Source organism: Notolabrus celidotus, chromosome 20 (genome assembly GCF_009762535.1).
Source record: "Notolabrus celidotus isolate fNotCel1 chromosome 20, fNotCel1.pri, whole genome shotgun sequence".
Classification (NCBI taxonomy): domain Eukaryota; kingdom Metazoa; phylum Chordata; class Actinopteri; order Labriformes; family Labridae; genus Notolabrus; species Notolabrus celidotus.
The window spans coordinates 8,639,599-8,656,747 of NC_048291.1; the positions used below are offsets into that span (position 1 = coordinate 8,639,599).

A 17,149-nucleotide genomic window follows, 5' to 3' on the forward strand; every position below is an offset into this window, starting at 1 on the left:
AGGTCAAAACTTGAGATCTTAACCCTGTCAAGTATTGAGTCAGGCATCTTCTGGTCTTCTTCCAGAGTCCTTTTATTGCTGCATCAATCGGTTAATTTCAGCCCCTAGTCTTCATCCTAGAAATCTTTTATTTAGTTTTGAGTTATTCTTTGTCTCCACTCTGACTCAGATGTCGTGGGAGTCAGGATGATGTTGAAGAGTCTGTTTGAGTCAGTTCAAACCTCACCTAAAGCTGTTTCTGATGATGAACACAGGCAGGGCCGGGTTTTCATTTCCTGGGGCTTTTGTAGCGTTGAGGTAAGAGTAACTGAAGAACGAGGGGTTCAAAACAACAAGGTCAAAGACATGCTGGATATAAAAGATTATTTTAAGATGACGTGATGACGAGCTCAAAAATCGTTCACATCACAGCTTTGGTTTGATAAACTAGCTGTTTTTAAATGAGGGCTGCATTACCTTATTAGACAGATCAAAGCTACATTTAAGAAAGCAAAGTACATTCAAACAAGACCATGTCAATCAGCTAAACCAGGGGTTCCCAAACTTTTCAGCCCACCCCCCCCAAAATATAGGTGACAAAGACCTGCGACCCCCACTTTCCCTCGAAGTGATTAAATGCAGCTTCTTACTTAATTTAGCTGGTCTGCAGAAAAGTAGCCACCTAAATGCACATGTGGCTTTGTCTGTAATTAACTGCTGCTACTGATGCTTTTGTTAATTAACTCTCAACTAACCTTAACCTTTGGAGTCATCTAAAGAAAGGCTGAAAACGAATGAAAAAAAATGTATTTGCAAGGTTTTAGTTCTAAATGAATTACTTAAAAAATATGTGTATTTACAGTAATAGCAATATATGACATTTTTCAATTGAAGAAAAAAAAATCTTGGGACCCCCACTTTGGGAACCCCTGAGCTAAACAAGTGGTAGTCTCAGGTCTGTATCCAACCAAGTCAAAGTCTGCATCCAAGTAAAGACTGAAGTCTCTCAGGTCTTTGGTTTGTGTTGACTGTCTTTGCAAATATCTAAAGTCACTCAAGAAAAAACAGCATAATTCAAATCCCTCGAGACAAGTTTGAGTCACCTTTTTATGTCATTAGAACAAAATAACGTGTCACATCTATACATGTCCAAGTGCCATCTAAAATAAGGCATGACCGGTCAAAGCCAAGTCAAATCACTTCAGACAAGTCCATGTCGGGTCTCAAGTCACTGGAGGCAAGACGGAGTCGGGTATCAAGACAAGTCCATCTCATCTCACAAGTGCATGTCTGGTAGAGTAGCTGAAACAAGTACGACATCAGGTTTTATGTCTGTCAAAATAAGAGAAAGCTAGCTGTCTATATAATGGAGAAAAAAATCCATGCAAGTCTTAAATCAGGGAAAACAAGTCAGACTCCATATCATGTCTGAAGTTACTTCAGATAAGTCCTAACTAAGTTATGACCGGTCTGTGTTCAGGTTCAGTCAAACTGGTTCCAAGAAGCCCGTCAACAGGGGGAGACAACCGGGTCAGTTGTCCTGAGCCCTGGATGAGGGGATGGACAGAGGTAGGAACTGACTGAAAGCAATTCATGGAATAGTTTAAAAAATAATAACATGTATATTTTTGTAAGTATTGTGTTTGAGTCTCATATTAAGCTTGGTCTTGTTTTATTTTCCTAATTTCCACAGACATAGAGCCAAAAACTATTTTATTACCCCCTCACGCAAAAATGGTTTGGCCTACTCCCCTCAGAAGCTCAGGAGTCCCCTTCAGCTGGTCTGATAACTAGGGGCGTGCGATACCACAAATTTTGGTTTCGATTCGATACCAAGTAATGCAGGGCCAGAATCGCCGATATCGATACCTATACTTTCTATTATTAAAAGTATCTTATGTACTTGATGTATTACATGCCTGTTAAAACACAGGAACATTTTTAAAGGCAAACAGCAAATACTCTGCCTGAAGCATTTCCCTCCTCCTCCCTTCTTTTCTCTTGAAACTCAGAGTTCTCTTTGATGTGGATTTTTATATGTTTTAACAAATTGGTGGTGTTACCACAGAAGCGTCCCACACACGTCGCAGTTCACTATATTTTCAGTGACAGCTGTAAAATAGCTCCAAAAGATGCGTGTGCGCAACACGTGATGCGTTTGTTCATTGTTTGAGCACACAGGACAGCAGCAGTGGAGAAGCAAAGAGTGTGTTCTAGAGAACGTAACGTTGTTAGCACAGACAGCCTTACTCTTTGATGAAATGGATAAAACCTAGAAGAGAGAAACTGAAACTGGTATCAATCCTATTGACGCTAGAATGGATCTTGAAAAACGAGGCGTGGTATCTGTATTATCGATATTTTGGGATTGATCTGCCCACCCTTACTGATAACGAGGAATTAGAGTCAATCAGTAGTCAGACTGTAAGTTTATTAACAAAAAAGACAGCATGACAGTAGGAAATAAATACTCCTGTAGAGAACAACCTTTTCCTCAAATTAGAATAAACCAAAGTTAAATTAAAGCAACTTAATTCATGTTGACAGAGCTGTCTTACGGAGGAGAAGCTGAGAGGTACACCAGCAGACGTTTCTTTTTTCACATTCATAACCTTGCATTACCGTCTGACACGGTGTCGTTTCACATGTCTGTGACTGAAGCATTATGGGATACATTCACAGGAATTTCCAGGAGAGTTATGTAAAGATTTCACTGAGTCAAGTTAGTTAATAAAATGATGAATGGACAGAAAACAATTGAGAGCATGTCACTTTTTATGCAGACCTGTGTTGCTGTGCGAGGACAACTGAAGGCGGATGTTTAGCTAGTAAAATATTTACCCTGTTCATTATCTTAGCTTAGCTTTAGCATGCTAATATTTGCTTTTTAAGGCCAAACTAGGCTGAGGCTGGAGTATCATACTTTCTCAGGTTTTTAATAAGAACTCTTATTGGACAAAATAAAATGTTAGCTTGATGACTGCTCGTTCGGGTATTTAGGGATCCCCCAAGTTATAACAACTTAAAGTCACATTTGGAGTCTTTTTCTTACATTTAGACTGCTGGAAAGTGTTGCATTCATGCTATAAAAGCACTACAAACTTGTAGTTACATCATTCAAAAGTCTACATTAGCTTAATGGTGTTGTGACGACTTCTTTAATATCTTCAATAAACTGTACTTGTATTGATATTGTCATTCCGAAGCAGTTGCCATTAGACTTTCATCTACAGCTCAAAGATTCTAAGCTTTACTCAAAAGTATAGTTTGAGCAATACTAAGTAAACGCAGCAAAAGTACAGTTGTGAATAATACAGTGAATGACAGCTCAGGATCCTGGGACAACCTATACGGTCAGACTTACTGTGATTCATAAATACACCAGCATCAGCGCTAGAGCTTCTCTGATCTAAGCCACAGTGTCCCATCTTCAAGCTTCTCATCTAAGGTACATAACTTTTCAATGCACTATCAATTAAAACACCCATTCCCTGTTGGCGCTGGCACCATTTTTTTGTTTTTACACATCTTCTGAGCAACAAATAAAAAGTAATCATTGTGGCAGCCCTTCTTTTACTTTAATCACAAGTACAAGCCTCCTATACATCATATGGGACTCTCAGTTACAACAGATTTAAAGAGGGGCGCACAATCTCACAAACTAGGTGCTTTTTGTTTTAAACAATGTCTTGGATCAGCACCATGTTTCAAACTGAAATTAGCTGTATCTTAAGATGTAGTTGTAGGATGCCACAGCGTTGGGATTTTTGTCCTTCTGACAGCTTTAAAACGGACTGATTTGCGGCAGCATTTTTAAATGTTTGTAACTGGTTTCATCTTCTCCTGACTCTTCACATCGTCTCTTTTTTAACTTCTGTTTAAACACTGGTCGTGAAATGAGAAATGTCACAAGTACAAGTGTGAAGGAAGCCATGTCAGACTCATGAGATGCACCATCACAGTAGAAATGTACAATTATTGCGGCGAACAAAGTGCTACTTCAGTCACAGAAGAACCACCTGCGTATAAGTTAGAAAAACATACACACACACATCCCTGCTCTTCATCAGCTCCACAAATCATAGAACGGCAACAGCTTCTATTGCCTCAACCCGACAGTCTGTACAGTTTGATGTCTGCATGTGATTTGAATGCAACAGAAACATCCTCCTTCTCCCCCTCTTCCTCCTTCCTGCTGGTCAGTGAGGGTTAGTGACCAGTGTGACTTGAGCTGGGGTGGCCGTAGTGAGGGGTGCTGGTATGTGAGCTGCTGTCTGGAAGAAGTACATCTAAAAGAAAAGAGAGAGAGGTAACTCTTCAGTCAAAAATCATCGTGTGTGTGAAACTGGTTTTCAGCTGTGTCCCCCGTCACCCCGACTAACCTTACAGCCGACGGCCAGCAGCGTGTGAAGAACCACGATGGTGGCGACTGTAGCCACTGCCATCACCTTGGTGTCGTCACGGACCACAGGCCAGAAAGTGAGGACCAGGACGGAGCCGGAGATCACCATGGCTATGAGGATCAGCGTCCAGCGTAACCACTCGAACGGTATGATCCACAGAACCTGCAGAGGGTTGGGATTATTGAAGTGTGAGGGCGCTTTAAAACCAAACGAGTGTGCCGTTTCTTTCTGTAATTTGTTTGGGATGGGGTGAAAGTTGTCCTCTAAAGGCTGGTTTATACTTCTGCATTGACCCTACACAGCAGTGGCTAACATGGACGTGAGCGTCGGTGTGTCTGTGTTGTGCAGCAGTACTCTGCCGAAACACTTGAGGGCAGTGTGGTTGAGTTTGATAGTCGGGTCGCCTGTTTCCAGCCTTGCTTCATTTTACGTTTACTTTTTCACAGTGATTCTGAGCATATTATGTTAAGTTAGAGCTGATACATGTTGCCTTTTATCATACAGAAATGATTACGGGGAAGAATATAGAGGAGACATCAGAGGAGATGAAATACACTGCTGATGTGCGGCGATTCAGGAAGTGCTGTAAATGCAGGAAACAATGCCGCCAAGCGGACCAATCTTTTCGATCAACACGAACTGGGTTGTATTTCCGGGCTGGTGCCCGCGCTGGTTCGGAGCTGGTTGAACTTGCGAACCAACCATATACTGTATAAAATATGGACGTAGTATCCGTGACGTCGCCCATCTGTTTCTGAAGAGCTTTTTTGAAGCCAATCGGCAGCGGCAGCCATATTGCTTCTGTGGAGCCAGTGTGACGTAAAGAGGCAGGCTTTGAGTCACCTAGCCAACAGCTGCAGTGTTCCCACAGGCAGCTGTGCCTCTCATTGGAAGACTAGTAATCACAATATCTTCGAAATTGCCGCGTTAGAAAAGTATTCACCCCCCTCACAGTGAGAGGACATCGAGAAATGAGCTATTCGGACTACACTGGCCTTTTGTACCAGGCTGTAAACATGTTTAGTTCCGCTGTAAAGATCGCCTTTTTCCCATTCATGTGTGTGTGACTTCCGGTACTTCTGGAGCCAGCCTCAAGCGGATCCTCGATGAACTGCAGCTTTTAACACTTCTGCACTGACTCATATTTTTAGACCGGAGGTTGCCGCTTGGAACCAACATGGCACTCATTTGTTATTCCGCTCGCTTGAGCCCGTGAAAGAGTCACATCATGACGTCAGATTTTCGTGGCTGCTTTTCCCAGCAGCGCTTGCGTCAACTTCCCCTCACAACAATCAACGATGGAAGACAACACTAGCCTTTCTCCTTGGCCAACCACTGCTTTGCCTTGGAATCCATTAGTCTCTTTTATTTTTTCGCTGCAGGACAATGGCGGAAACATGTTTGGTTTGTGTTTTTGATCTCGCCCCTGATGTAAGCAGTTCGCGGTTCTAGACCAGCAAAGAGTTTGAGCCACTCTGGAACCGGTTTTCCCGGCCGGGTGACGGGTTCACTCACAGTTGAAACACAAAAAATCAGTTCTCAATTGAACGCCGGTTCCGAACCAGCCCTGAAACTGTCTCGGTCGAAAAGGGGTATCATACAGGTTGCCAACCGTGTCGATTCTACACAGAGTTACATTTCGGAGGAGGTGCGCATCGGCTTCTTGCGTAGGCCTCTGCATAGGTACGGGAGCTACAAAGACCTATGTACATAGGCTACACCTGGCTTTACTCGTCCAAGAATTAAAAGTTGTCAGCTGAATGACCCTAAACATGGCTGTTTCATTTGAAGCTCTGGCTTTCTTTTCCCTATTTCTCCTAATTTCTTATTACCATCTTTTCAACAACATCTAACTGGATGAAGGACTCTTCTCAGCTAAAGGGTTCCAGTGACCCTCAAATTAACCACAAAGGCTCATTGAGACTCTGCTTAGTCGTGCTGTTGTTGCTGCATTGCTCTGTGTAGAGCTAACACGAGACAGCTCATATGAGACAACTCAGGATCTTCTGTACTGCTGATCTGAGTCATCCACTTTAATGCCAAACTCTAGAGCACGCTCAACAACAATGGGGTCTCAGTTGGCTTCAAAGCTAATCCTCGCATTTATTTTTTATTGCTGGACTTCTTAATAAATGTCATAATTGTTTCCTGACCTCCTGCGAGTTTGGAGGTCTGGGGATGTGTCTTTTTCTTTCCTCTTTTCTATATTTTCATAACTGTTACATCTCTACACCAAGAACCAAACTGTGACAGTCAGATGGGTGTATGATTTCTGGTGTAGGGGCCTCTTCTGATATCAACATATGGAGTTTTTTTCTCATAGAAATCTTGATGGTTGAATGTTGTTTTATTAGCATCAAGAGGTATTCTCCCCTTTCTTCTCCTTCCATCTGCTGAGGAGGATCAGCAGATGGAAGAAATGATAAGAAAAACAGTTCCTGATTGACCAAGAAATATAATCACAGCGAAGAAGCTGGAGCACAGATATGCTGTTATAGTGTTTGACATTTATAAAAACTCTGCAGGGAGTGATGGACTCACAGAGGTGGGGATGTAGATGAAGAGCGAGTAGCCGTACACACACACGGTCTCCAGGAAGGAATAGCCTCCAACCTGCCTCTCGTTCCCCTGCCGCCAGGTCAGGAAACCCCACAGACAGACAGGCACAAGCCAGGCGTACAAAAAAATCACAACTGCAGCTATCGTCACTGAGAGGACAGAGAAACAGGGTAGGTCTCAGTAAAGCAAAGACAGACTGATTCAGTCTGATCAGATACAAAGTGCTGGGCTCACCTCTGTGGAACTGCGGTCTGTAGTGATACGCAGGGTTTCCCATTTGACTCAGGAACGTGGACAAGTTCCCGCTGATCGCTACCGAGAACACCAGGGTCACACAGATCCAGAATGGACCTAAATACACACACAGAGAACATTTTACATTTTGTTATCTTTAAGGAGTCAACAACTCAACTCGTTATTTATATAGAATGTTTTATACACTCAAGCATGCAGCCCAAAGTGCTTCACAAAAAAACAACATATAAAAAAACAGGGAGACGTGAAAAAACAGCAATAGTTAAATGATAGAAGGCTAAAGCAAGATAGAGGAAAGTTATATAAAATACTTAAATATAATCACGATAAAATCAATAAAATAAAATCAGATAAACAAAAATAAAATCAGATAAATACCAAAAAAATTCAATAAAATAATTACCATAAAATTAATACAATAAGATCAGATAAATAAAATAAAATCAACAAAATAAAATCAGATAAATATAAGAACATTTAAAAAAATCAACAAAATAAAATCGGATATATACCAGAAAAATAAAATAAAATTGTGAAAATAAAATCAGATAAAATAAATAAAATCAATAACAATAAAATAATATCAGATAAATAACAGAATAATAAAATAAACAAAATAAATAAGATTGACTTAAATAAAAAAATAAAAAAATGCTAACACAATTGTCATTACAGTAATAAGGCAGTCCTGGGCTCAAAAGGAATTACTCCAAGTTAAAAGCCAGATTAAAAAGGTACATGTTTAAAAGTTAACTTAAAACATACAACATTAACTCTCTCTACTTACCTGTGCGTAAGCCCAATGGTTCTATGATTTTTAACCATAAATCAGATGTAACATGTCCTCACCATAAAGGTCGGGGTTGCTCCTGATGTGATGCTTGATGAAGTTTTTCCCAGGTAATGGCATCACAGAGCCTTTAACTCGATCCAGGACCTGCAGCACATAATAGGTGTCACATAACAACATCAAAAAATATATTTTCATAATGAAATGTGTGTAATAAACAGACTGATATGACTCCTACCTGTACTGTGTCAATATTAAAGAAAGACTGATAGTACTCAAAGGTCCAGAATCCACCGGTAGCTTTCTGACCTCTTAACAGCTGGAAGCACAGACACCATTTAAATATCAGGACTCTAACTTTTGTTTCAATGTGTCAAGAGTCTACATAGATAGTTTACTCACCTCTGAACTCTCCTCTTGACCCTCCTCATCATCTGACAGGTCCAGTTTCACCTCCTCTCCTCCTCCTCCCCCTCCACCGCCTCCTCCTCCTGCTGGTGCTGTAGTGTTGCTGGTGTTTGAGACTGACATGCTCAGTGTGGAGGCTCCGGGGTTTGAAGACAGGAGCTCTGCTGCCTCCTCGAACTCTGCAGACGTACAACAAGAAGCATAGAGAGTAAGAAGATCGAAGTATTAGAGATAGAAGGATAAGAGTGTGCACACAAAGAAACAGTTCTAGACAAGGAATCTTGTTACAACATGCTGGTTATCTACTGGCTCTGTTGACTGAGCACCAAAGAAGCAAACAAGATGAGACAGGAGCTATATTTATATGGAGCCAGAGAGCTAGTTTAAACCTCTCTGCCAGCATTAATTGTCATTTCCTACTAAAAACTGTAGTTTGACAATACGATACAACATAATAAGATAATGATGTTTTGAATTTACAGCCCATATACACAGAGTAATGTGACAACAAATAGTTTCAATAGGGGTACCAGAAGTCTGCTTTGGGATTGATTTATTAGATATTTTAAGGAATGTGTGAGTTTGGATTTTTGCTGGTATTCCATATGCCAATACTTTCCAACTCATTTTGGTCAACACCGTTATCCATACTGATATTTACACCCTTTTTTTTTTCATTTTAAAGAACACAAAGTCACTCTTGTAGTACAATTAACCTGTTACTGTTATTATGACAGTCTATTTGTTTTGGAGCAGAGAGGCTGCAGACTGGTTTTAGCCAGCGGTGCATTGAGTTCTTATTTTTATTTGAGATGCTAAATAAAATTGGTAGAGTTAAAGGAGTGGTGTTTTACGCCTCCTTGCATAACCTGTGCCTCAAAAGCATTGAAAACAGCTGTTTTTCTGTCTGTTTCTGACACTTTAGAGAGAAACTTCCATACAGCGACCATTTTTAAGCTAGCTGTTGGCACGCAGGTACTCACAATTAATGCGTCACATATAAGCAGCAATTTTTGTTTCTGCCAGCACGACTATTAACATTTTAAGCTCTTCCTATGGAAGCACATATGTACCAAAATCAAAATTAAAAAACTCATTTGAAAATGAAATTGCATTAACAGTAATGCTTTTTAATTTTCTAAATATGTGCCAATTATTTGACTCAAATAAAATGAATATTCAATAATCCTATTTGCATTTTAGTTTTCATCTTCAACAATGCTATATTATGTCACAATTAAAATGAAAAAGAAAAAGACATTTGCTTTTTGATTTTCAAAAAATGCCCCTCCTAAATAAGCATTATAATTCAAATCAAAAAGAAAATTTCACCTTCACCTTTTTTCATTTTAAATTCTGGTACAAATATGCTTCCATACTTTTCTGCCGATACCAATACTATGCATTTAATATAATGCATCCCTAATATTTGTATAAAGAGATATGGAAAGTGAAATATGAATTAGGGGCAATAAACAAACACTGCAGCAGAATGTTGGTTTGAATTTCACAATTCTAACCTTGAAATTGTAGATCATTTGGACTGGCCATGACTGCAGTGAACGATCAGAAACCTCAGGCAACACCTGTGAGAACATGAACACTGATGTGAGACGTTTTCACACAGAGAACAGCCCCCTTAAAGCTGAGCATAGTCCAGAAGTTAACTGATACACTGTCAGACCTGTAAAGATAACATATGTTACATCTCAGATCAGTAAGCTAACCGTTCAGAAAGCTCACATTAATAGTTAAATATAGTCATTCAGCTTGATATTAAAAGACAATGAGACAATCTCCCCATGTACTTGTGTGTGGTGAGAAAAGGTCTTTAAAACCTACCTGTGGGCAGCAGGATGTCCCTGATGGGGATGATGGCGTGACAGTTGCCACGAAGCTGTGACGGCCGATGATAGCTACCTGCTAGGATACACGAACACAAGAACTCTTTCTAAACATATGTTTAAAGATGTAAAGGTGTAAAGCTTACATGTAGGACAGCACAACCATTATAGGGTTAGTGAACGGACACAGAATGATAGTAATAAGGCGACACAGCTAACGTCTATCTTTCATTGATCGTGTAAAAACTGTCAGGCAGTCCAGTTGACATGTCTTCCGGTACACGTCACCTCGTAAACAAAGCTGTCACGTGGTCCACGTTCTTCTAACATGGTTGTTGAGTTTATTTTTTTATTTTATTGAAATGTTTATTTTATTCATGCATTACTTAAATAAGATGTTATCTACACAGCCATCTTTTTTTTTTGATAAATATATTAATTATTCTGAAATTTTGGTTTATCAGATCTCGCATGTTGGCGTGTAGGTTCGGGCCTAAAATGCACTCGTTTTAGTTATGTTAATTTAAGAAAAGGAATGAATGTTTGTTTTCTCTTTAATTTTCACTGTGAGGTTAAACTGCACATTTTTTTCTCTGGTCCCCTTTATTTAACATTCTTATTATTGCTATTATTATTAGATTGTTGACTTATTTATTTTCAAACTGTGAATACCAATTCCATTATAATTTATATTACTTTATGTCTTTATTTCCTTTATTTTCATAAAATGTAAAACAAAAAAAAAAAACAAAAAAAAACTGAGCACAAATGATTTACTTTGACTTTAAGAAATAAAAAATATTATTATATATAATAAAAGGAATGAATCTCAGATTAAAATCAAAGTTAGTAAAAGTTATATTAATCTTTTTGTTCAAGTGACAGTTATGCGGAACCTTTCTGAGGCAGATATTTCAGTCGGAAGATTTACACCGCGTCACCTTGCGGGCGCCATCTTGGCTCCATGTGAGCTGTCTGTTTGACAGGCAGGATGTTGGTAATGGGTGAAGGTGACCGTAGTTGTGAATAAAAACTTTAAAAATGTCTACGTTTCGTGTAGTGAGGAGGATGTTCTGTGTCGCGGCCGAAACAGCTGCAGCTCCGGTCGCAGGCAGCAGATGGGAGAGACTGAAAAAGAGCAAAGCGGGTGAGAAACTGAACACCGTGGACATGCAGGGGAGACAGTCAGTGAGAGGTTTCAGGGACGACACCAAGCTAGCTTCAAGTCACAAATACTTCATCCCTGTATCAAAATGTCAGGAGTTTAACTATTTTAGGACGATGCAGTTGAAAAAAAGAGATGCCTAGAATTAATTATGGCCTCATATATCATTACGAACTTCAATGTAAAGTGTCTTTTTTTTTACACTGACATTCTCAAATTGTTATCTAATGGAACAGCTCTACTGTTAGTTGGTTGTGTTCAGTGTAGATGCTGTTACAAAATATAACAATTTGAGAAAGTGCCTATCATAATAAGGTCCTACAGACAGTGACCTTTTATTATGATGCATTAGATTTTGTAAGACTGGCAGCCCCAACGTCAAAGCCAACAGACCACATTCACGTGACAGATCATTAGCAGCAGGAGTTGCTGGCCCACCTCTGTTAGTGGGTTATTGTAAAGGGAATTTTGTGTTGAAATGGTAAGTCAAGATCTGACAAAACAGTTTAATAAAACACAATAACCCCCCTTTTTTTTTACATTCACATTTAACCTTATACACAACAATAAAACACAGGGGACAATTATATTAACAGTAACACAAAACAACAAACAAGCAAAAACAAAATCCACAAACAGAACAGAGAGAGAGAGAAAAAAAAGACTTGTATAGATATTAACTCACTCCTCACACGACAAGTTCAACCTCTATAATTTCATAATTTTTCTTCTTTAAATATTTTTTAGCCGTTAAAAAATAAAAAATAAATAGATTGAAATAACCGAAAATCTTTGATCAGTGATCACAAATCAAATTTTGCGCTAATGTCACTAAAACTTCTGAAATAAGTGTGTGTAAAACTTAACCCCATAGGTTTTCAAAATGAAATATTTGGTTCTTTTCAAAGGCTATTGATTTTTCCAATTTCAAATATCTCAGTTCATTACTCCAGTGTTTTAGAATAACTTTCTTAAATACAAGAGGGAAAAAAAACACAATAACCCATATTAAGGCATCAGAAACATATAAAAACGTACTTCACAGGGTAAGATTATTGGTTTTGTGAAGAGAGCCTGGTGGCAGTTATATATAACATTTGTTTCCGGTTCATACCACTTACCTCTTTAACTTAAAGGTCTATCTTAGAAGAAATCCATCCTTTGATAATGTTCTCAGACCCTTGAAGCCAATCGGTGGCCAAAACACACTTTTATGGGATGTACCCACAGTGTGTTTGAAAGCTACGGACTACATTCACTGGAGCAAGTCTCTCTTTTGTTGACTTTAAAGGGATACTTCCGTTTTTTTTAAGTGGGGTTGTATGCTTTTTATGTCACTAGTAATTGTTCGGAGGCCGGTCAGCTCTGCCTCTTTAATGAGAAACTCCAGAGACAAACTGCACAAAAGCTAGGCTACAGTTTCTGCAGATGGGGCCAGTTCTGCCACGTTATTTAGACAATTTTGAAAGACTCCGACCTGAGCACTCGTCTCGGTTTAAGTATACGCTCTGCTTGCAAATTTTTTAGAACTTCATTTTGCCACCAGAAAGCCTGTTCGTTTTTCACACTTTTGCAGAGGCAACCTAGACGTGTTCTTCTGCCTGATCAGCTAATCCGATCTATGATATGCCTCACTTATATATTGTCAACTTTTGACAGTTTTACATATCAGTTTTGTATTATATGAAGCAGGAAATACCTATGATTACCCGGCGGACACAGTAATGTGTGAGGTTGTTATATCAGCTCGGTCTTCCCCCTCAGCGCCTAACACAAGGCAAGGCAGCTTTATTTGTATAGCGCATTTCATACATGAGGGCAACTCACTGTGCTTTACATTAAAACATTAAAAGCATTGGAGACATTCAGACAGGCATAAAAGAACATAATTAAAATGACAAATATAATAAAACAGAAAAGGAAAAGGAAAATTGGAAATATATTAAAAATTACATTAAAATTTTAATTTAAAGTGGGTTAAAATAATCTAAGATAGGAAGGCAGTGGCAAATAAAAAAGTTTTAGTCTTTGATTTAAAAGAGGTGAGAGTTGGAGCAGACCTACAGCTTTCAGGGAGTGTGTTCCAGATATGTGGTCCATAATGACTAAACACTGCTTCACCATGTTTCATTCTGACTCTTGGGACTGAAAGCAGACCAGTACCTGATGACCTCAGAGGTCAAGGTGGTTCATAAAGTAGCAGCCGATCAGCAATGTATTTTGGGCTCAAACCATTCAGTGCTTTATAAACCATCAGCAGGATTTTAAAGTCTATTCTCTGACAGACAGGAAGCCAGTGTAGAGATCTAAGAACTGGAGTGATGTGGTCTACTTTTTTGGTCCTTGTTAGGACTCAAGCAGCAGCATTCTGTATTAGCTGCAGCCGTCTGATGGACTTTTTAGGGAGTCTTGTAAAGACCCCGTTGCAGTAGTCTAGTCTGCTAAAGATAAATGCATGGACGAGTTTTTCTGCATCCTGCTGAGACATAAGTCCTTTAATCCTTGATATATTCTTAAGGTGATAGCAGGCGGACTTTTTAATTGTCTTAATGCGGCTGCTGAAATTAAGGTCTGAGTCTATGATTACACCAACACAGTGTATTTTGATAATGTAAGAATGTTGTACAGATCTTGGGTTGTATCATTACTAGGGTTCCAAAGGGGTGAAACATTTCCATGGGAAGTTAAGTTGGGGAATTTTGGAATTATTCGAAATTGGAAATTATGGGAATTAATGGGAATTAACTTGGAATTTAATGGAAAGGTATCATATCCAAGCATAAATATTTGTTTTGTTTATAAGCAGACATCCATCCAAAGTAATACAATTAAAACAGATTTATTTATAGGTAGAACTTTATCAATCGTTAAATATTTTACTGAACAATCAATTCTTTCATTGAAGAACAAAAACATGAATGTTGAGTTAAATACTACTCATCCACCCGACCCAACCCATTCAAAAATGAACAACAATGCAATCCCCACACAGTCCCATTCAAAATGTTAAATGAAAAGAGCCCCTCTCCCTCCAAAAAAGTCTGAAACCTTGTTGTTTAGTCAGGATTATGCTAAAATATATTTTCCCCAACTTAATTTAAGTTCCCTATTAAGAGCCAACATTCAATTAATTCCCATAAATTCCCATGGAAAGTTTCCAACTTTGAAAATTCCTGGAATTTTGCAACCCTAATCATTATGCAATAAAAAAACAATCAGATATAAATATATATAAGTTCCATGTTTAAAAATACCAGAATTACTTTTCAGGTTTGAAAAGTGCAACCTCATATTTTAGAATCAGCAACTAGGATCAAAAGATCTAGAACATATATGAACTTGTCCTTACGTATACAGGTGTGTGGTGTCGCGGCCTGGTGACGGACTACAAAGAGGCGTGTCGGGAGATATTCGTGGGAGCGTGGGAGCGACCAATCAAAGCCTCGGTATACGGGACTCTGCTGGGCGGGGCCTTGGCCTGTTTTTACACTAAACCTGATCAGTCATCATTCGAGGCCGCCCTTCTGGATCGCTCAAATGAGCTGGGCCTCCTGTCCCCCTGGATCCGTAACGCCACCTCCGACGGCCACGTGCAGAGTCTGGTAAAGCTTCGTAACGAGGGACGCCTCCGTCACATCAGCTTTGGTTTACTTTCCCTGGTTTACCGTGCAGACTACGACCTGGCCGCCTCCCTGTACGAGGCCCAGTGCTCCAACCTGTCGGTGCCCTGGAGGGAGCTGCATCAGCGGGTGCTGGATGTGGGATTTGTTGGCTTTTGGTGGGTCCTGGACTCAAAGATGAAGGACTATGATGTAAATGATGATGAGTTCAAGCACCTGCCAGTATACATGCAGCACACTGCCGCTCCTAGTGTTCAGGAAGTGGAGAGGAGTGAGAGGCTGCATAAAGAGTCGTGGTTACCTCCGGCTGTGGAGGAGGAGGAGGCGGGAACAAAAGTAGTGGACCGAAAAGAGGAAGTCATGAGTGAGGAGAGCCAAATTAAAGAGGAACAGACTCCAGCCTGAGTTTATCACAGACATTTCAAACATTCTGGATGTCAAACGGTAGCCTACCAGAGTACTTATATCCTTTTTTACATAACGTCTAACTCAACAAACTGCTGTGAGCTGACGCTTTACAACCTGCAACTTTCCCAATGGTTTACTGCTACAAACCAGGAAAAGTAAACGTCATAAAAACATAACATTTGTTATTTTTATTTATTGTCACATGCTATTTTGTTTCACATAAAATATAAGAAACCATTAAAGCTATAAAACATGTCTCAATAAATCAATCATCTCAAGATGTCTTCCTTTCTTTCCTGCTGAATTCCAATAATATATTAGTGCAGAGAATCAGCCGTTCACTTTTATAAAATTCCCACATGCAGGGTCAATTTAGTATCAGTGTGAGACTTTTGTGTAGTGTGCACTCTTACTTTTTGTGCACTCCTCAAGGCCAATCCGTCACGGCACCTGATCTGATCGTTTTCTATTCTAGTCAATCTGATAACCCCCACCGTATCCGTTGCGTTCGGGCTGCGTCTCTGATCCGGCAGGTCTGAACGCAACAGATTAGATACGCAAGACTTCTATTTCTGCCGGATGCCGGAGCACGACGCATCAGTTCAGCAGAGAGCAAATGGAATGGGACAGGAAGTCGGGCACCTAAACAAAATGAAAGTATCTAGTTAATTTTCCGAACAATACACTCAGTGTTATCGTTAGATCGTTTTTAACTTAAAGGGATATTTCAAGTTTTTTTAAGTGGGGTCGTATGAGTTACATTACACTAGTACTCCTGCTAGCCACAATGAGTGCCGGTGAGCACTTCCCCTTTTAATGAGAAAATTCCCAGATGACCGGCAGGCGAGCTAGGCTACAATTCTGAAGACGGGGACACCTCTTTTGCTTAATTTCGCTAAAGTTGAGAAAATATGGTCCAGGCACTCATCACGATGCAATTGCATGCTCTACTAGGAAAAAATGCAGCTCTTGACTTTGTTTTGGCACTATTTTTGGAGGCACCTCGCAGACCTGTGTTCTTCCGCTGCATTCCCACCCCCCATCACCTACTTAAACTCTCTCTGTCCCATTAAACTTACTAACCATAGACCTTTCTGGAATCCCTGAGCTCCTCCTGAGTCACTGCTGTAGATGGATGCTGTGAATGTGCCGGACTCCAGCAGCAACAGCTACTACTACTACTATCCATCTCTTCACTATCACCTCTCTCTCTCTCTCTTAATCTCCTATATCCCTCTTTCCAACCACAACTCAGTCGAGGCAGGTGGCTGTCTAACATGAGTCTGGTTCTGCTCGAGGTTTCTGCCTGTTAAAGGACGCTTGTCCTTGCCGCTGTAACTTGCTAATTACTGCGAGGTGCAATGCTCATGGTGGATTAAGATGAGATAAGATCGAGTCCTGTCAGTAAGATGGGACTGGATTGAATCCTGACTTGATGTTGGGTAATCATCAATAATTTTACATAGAGTGGTCTAGACCTGCAATGTTTGTAAAAGCTTCTTGAGATAACGTTTGTTGTGATTTGGGGCTGTATAAATAAAGATTGATTGACAACTAAGCCTAAATCTCCCCCATGTGTCTTACATCTTTATGCATTATTAGCTGCAGTTACAACAAATCAACACATTAAGTGTCATTATATCTGCGTCAGTATCAAAGTCAGGTTTAGTGTAAGCGTTTTGTCCTGGCTTCATAGGCTCCTATGAAAAATCCATGCT

The 17,149-nt window shown here is 39.8% G+C and overlaps 2 protein-coding genes across 2 annotated transcripts; one reads left to right on the forward strand and one right to left on the reverse strand.

Moving 5' to 3' along the window:
• Positions 1-2,392: 2,392 nt before the first annotated feature.
• yipf2 (Yip1 domain family, member 2) lies at positions 2,393-10,533 on the reverse strand. Its single transcript, XM_034711027.1, has 9 exons — positions 10,237-10,533; positions 9,915-9,980; positions 8,389-8,573; positions 8,225-8,305; positions 8,046-8,133; positions 7,176-7,292; positions 6,924-7,090; positions 4,362-4,544; positions 2,393-4,268 (listed from the first exon to the last, which is right to left on the reverse strand). The coding sequence occupies exons 2-9, from the start codon at positions 9,943-9,945 to the stop codon at positions 4,179-4,181; spliced, it is 942 nt and encodes a 313-aa protein (XP_034566918.1). The 5' UTR covers positions 9,946-9,980; positions 10,237-10,533; the 3' UTR covers positions 2,393-4,178.
• Positions 10,534-11,161: 628 nt separating this feature from the next.
• Positions 11,162-15,700, forward strand: timm29 (translocase of inner mitochondrial membrane 29). The gene is made up of 2 exons (XM_034712143.1): positions 11,162-11,385; positions 14,761-15,700. The coding sequence occupies exons 1-2, from the start codon at positions 11,280-11,282 to the stop codon at positions 15,426-15,428; spliced, it is 774 nt and encodes a 257-aa protein (XP_034568034.1). The 5' UTR covers positions 11,162-11,279; the 3' UTR covers positions 15,429-15,700.
• Positions 15,701-17,149: the final 1,449 nt, after the last annotated feature.

Excerpts from the sequence above, each read along its gene's own strand:
- yipf2 (XM_034711027.1), bottom strand. The coding sequence starts at position 9,945 with ATGGCCAGTCCAAATGATCTACAATTTCAAG. Across the intron at positions 7,091-7,175 it reads CAGACCGCAGTTCCACAGAG|TGACGATAGCTGCAGTTGTG; the intron begins GTGAGCCCAGCA and ends CTGTCCTCTCAG. Across the intron at positions 4,545-6,923 it reads TCATCTACATCCCCACCTCT|GTTCTGTGGATCATACCGTT; the intron begins GTGAGTCCATCA and ends AACCCTCTGCAG.
- timm29 (XM_034712143.1), top strand. The coding sequence starts at position 11,280 with ATGTCTACGTTTCGTGTAGTGAGGAGGATGTTCTGTGTCGCGGCCGAA. Across the intron at positions 11,386-14,760 it reads ACTGAAAAAGAGCAAAGCGG|GTGTGTGGTGTCGCGGCCTG; the intron begins GTGAGAAACTGA and ends TTACGTATACAG.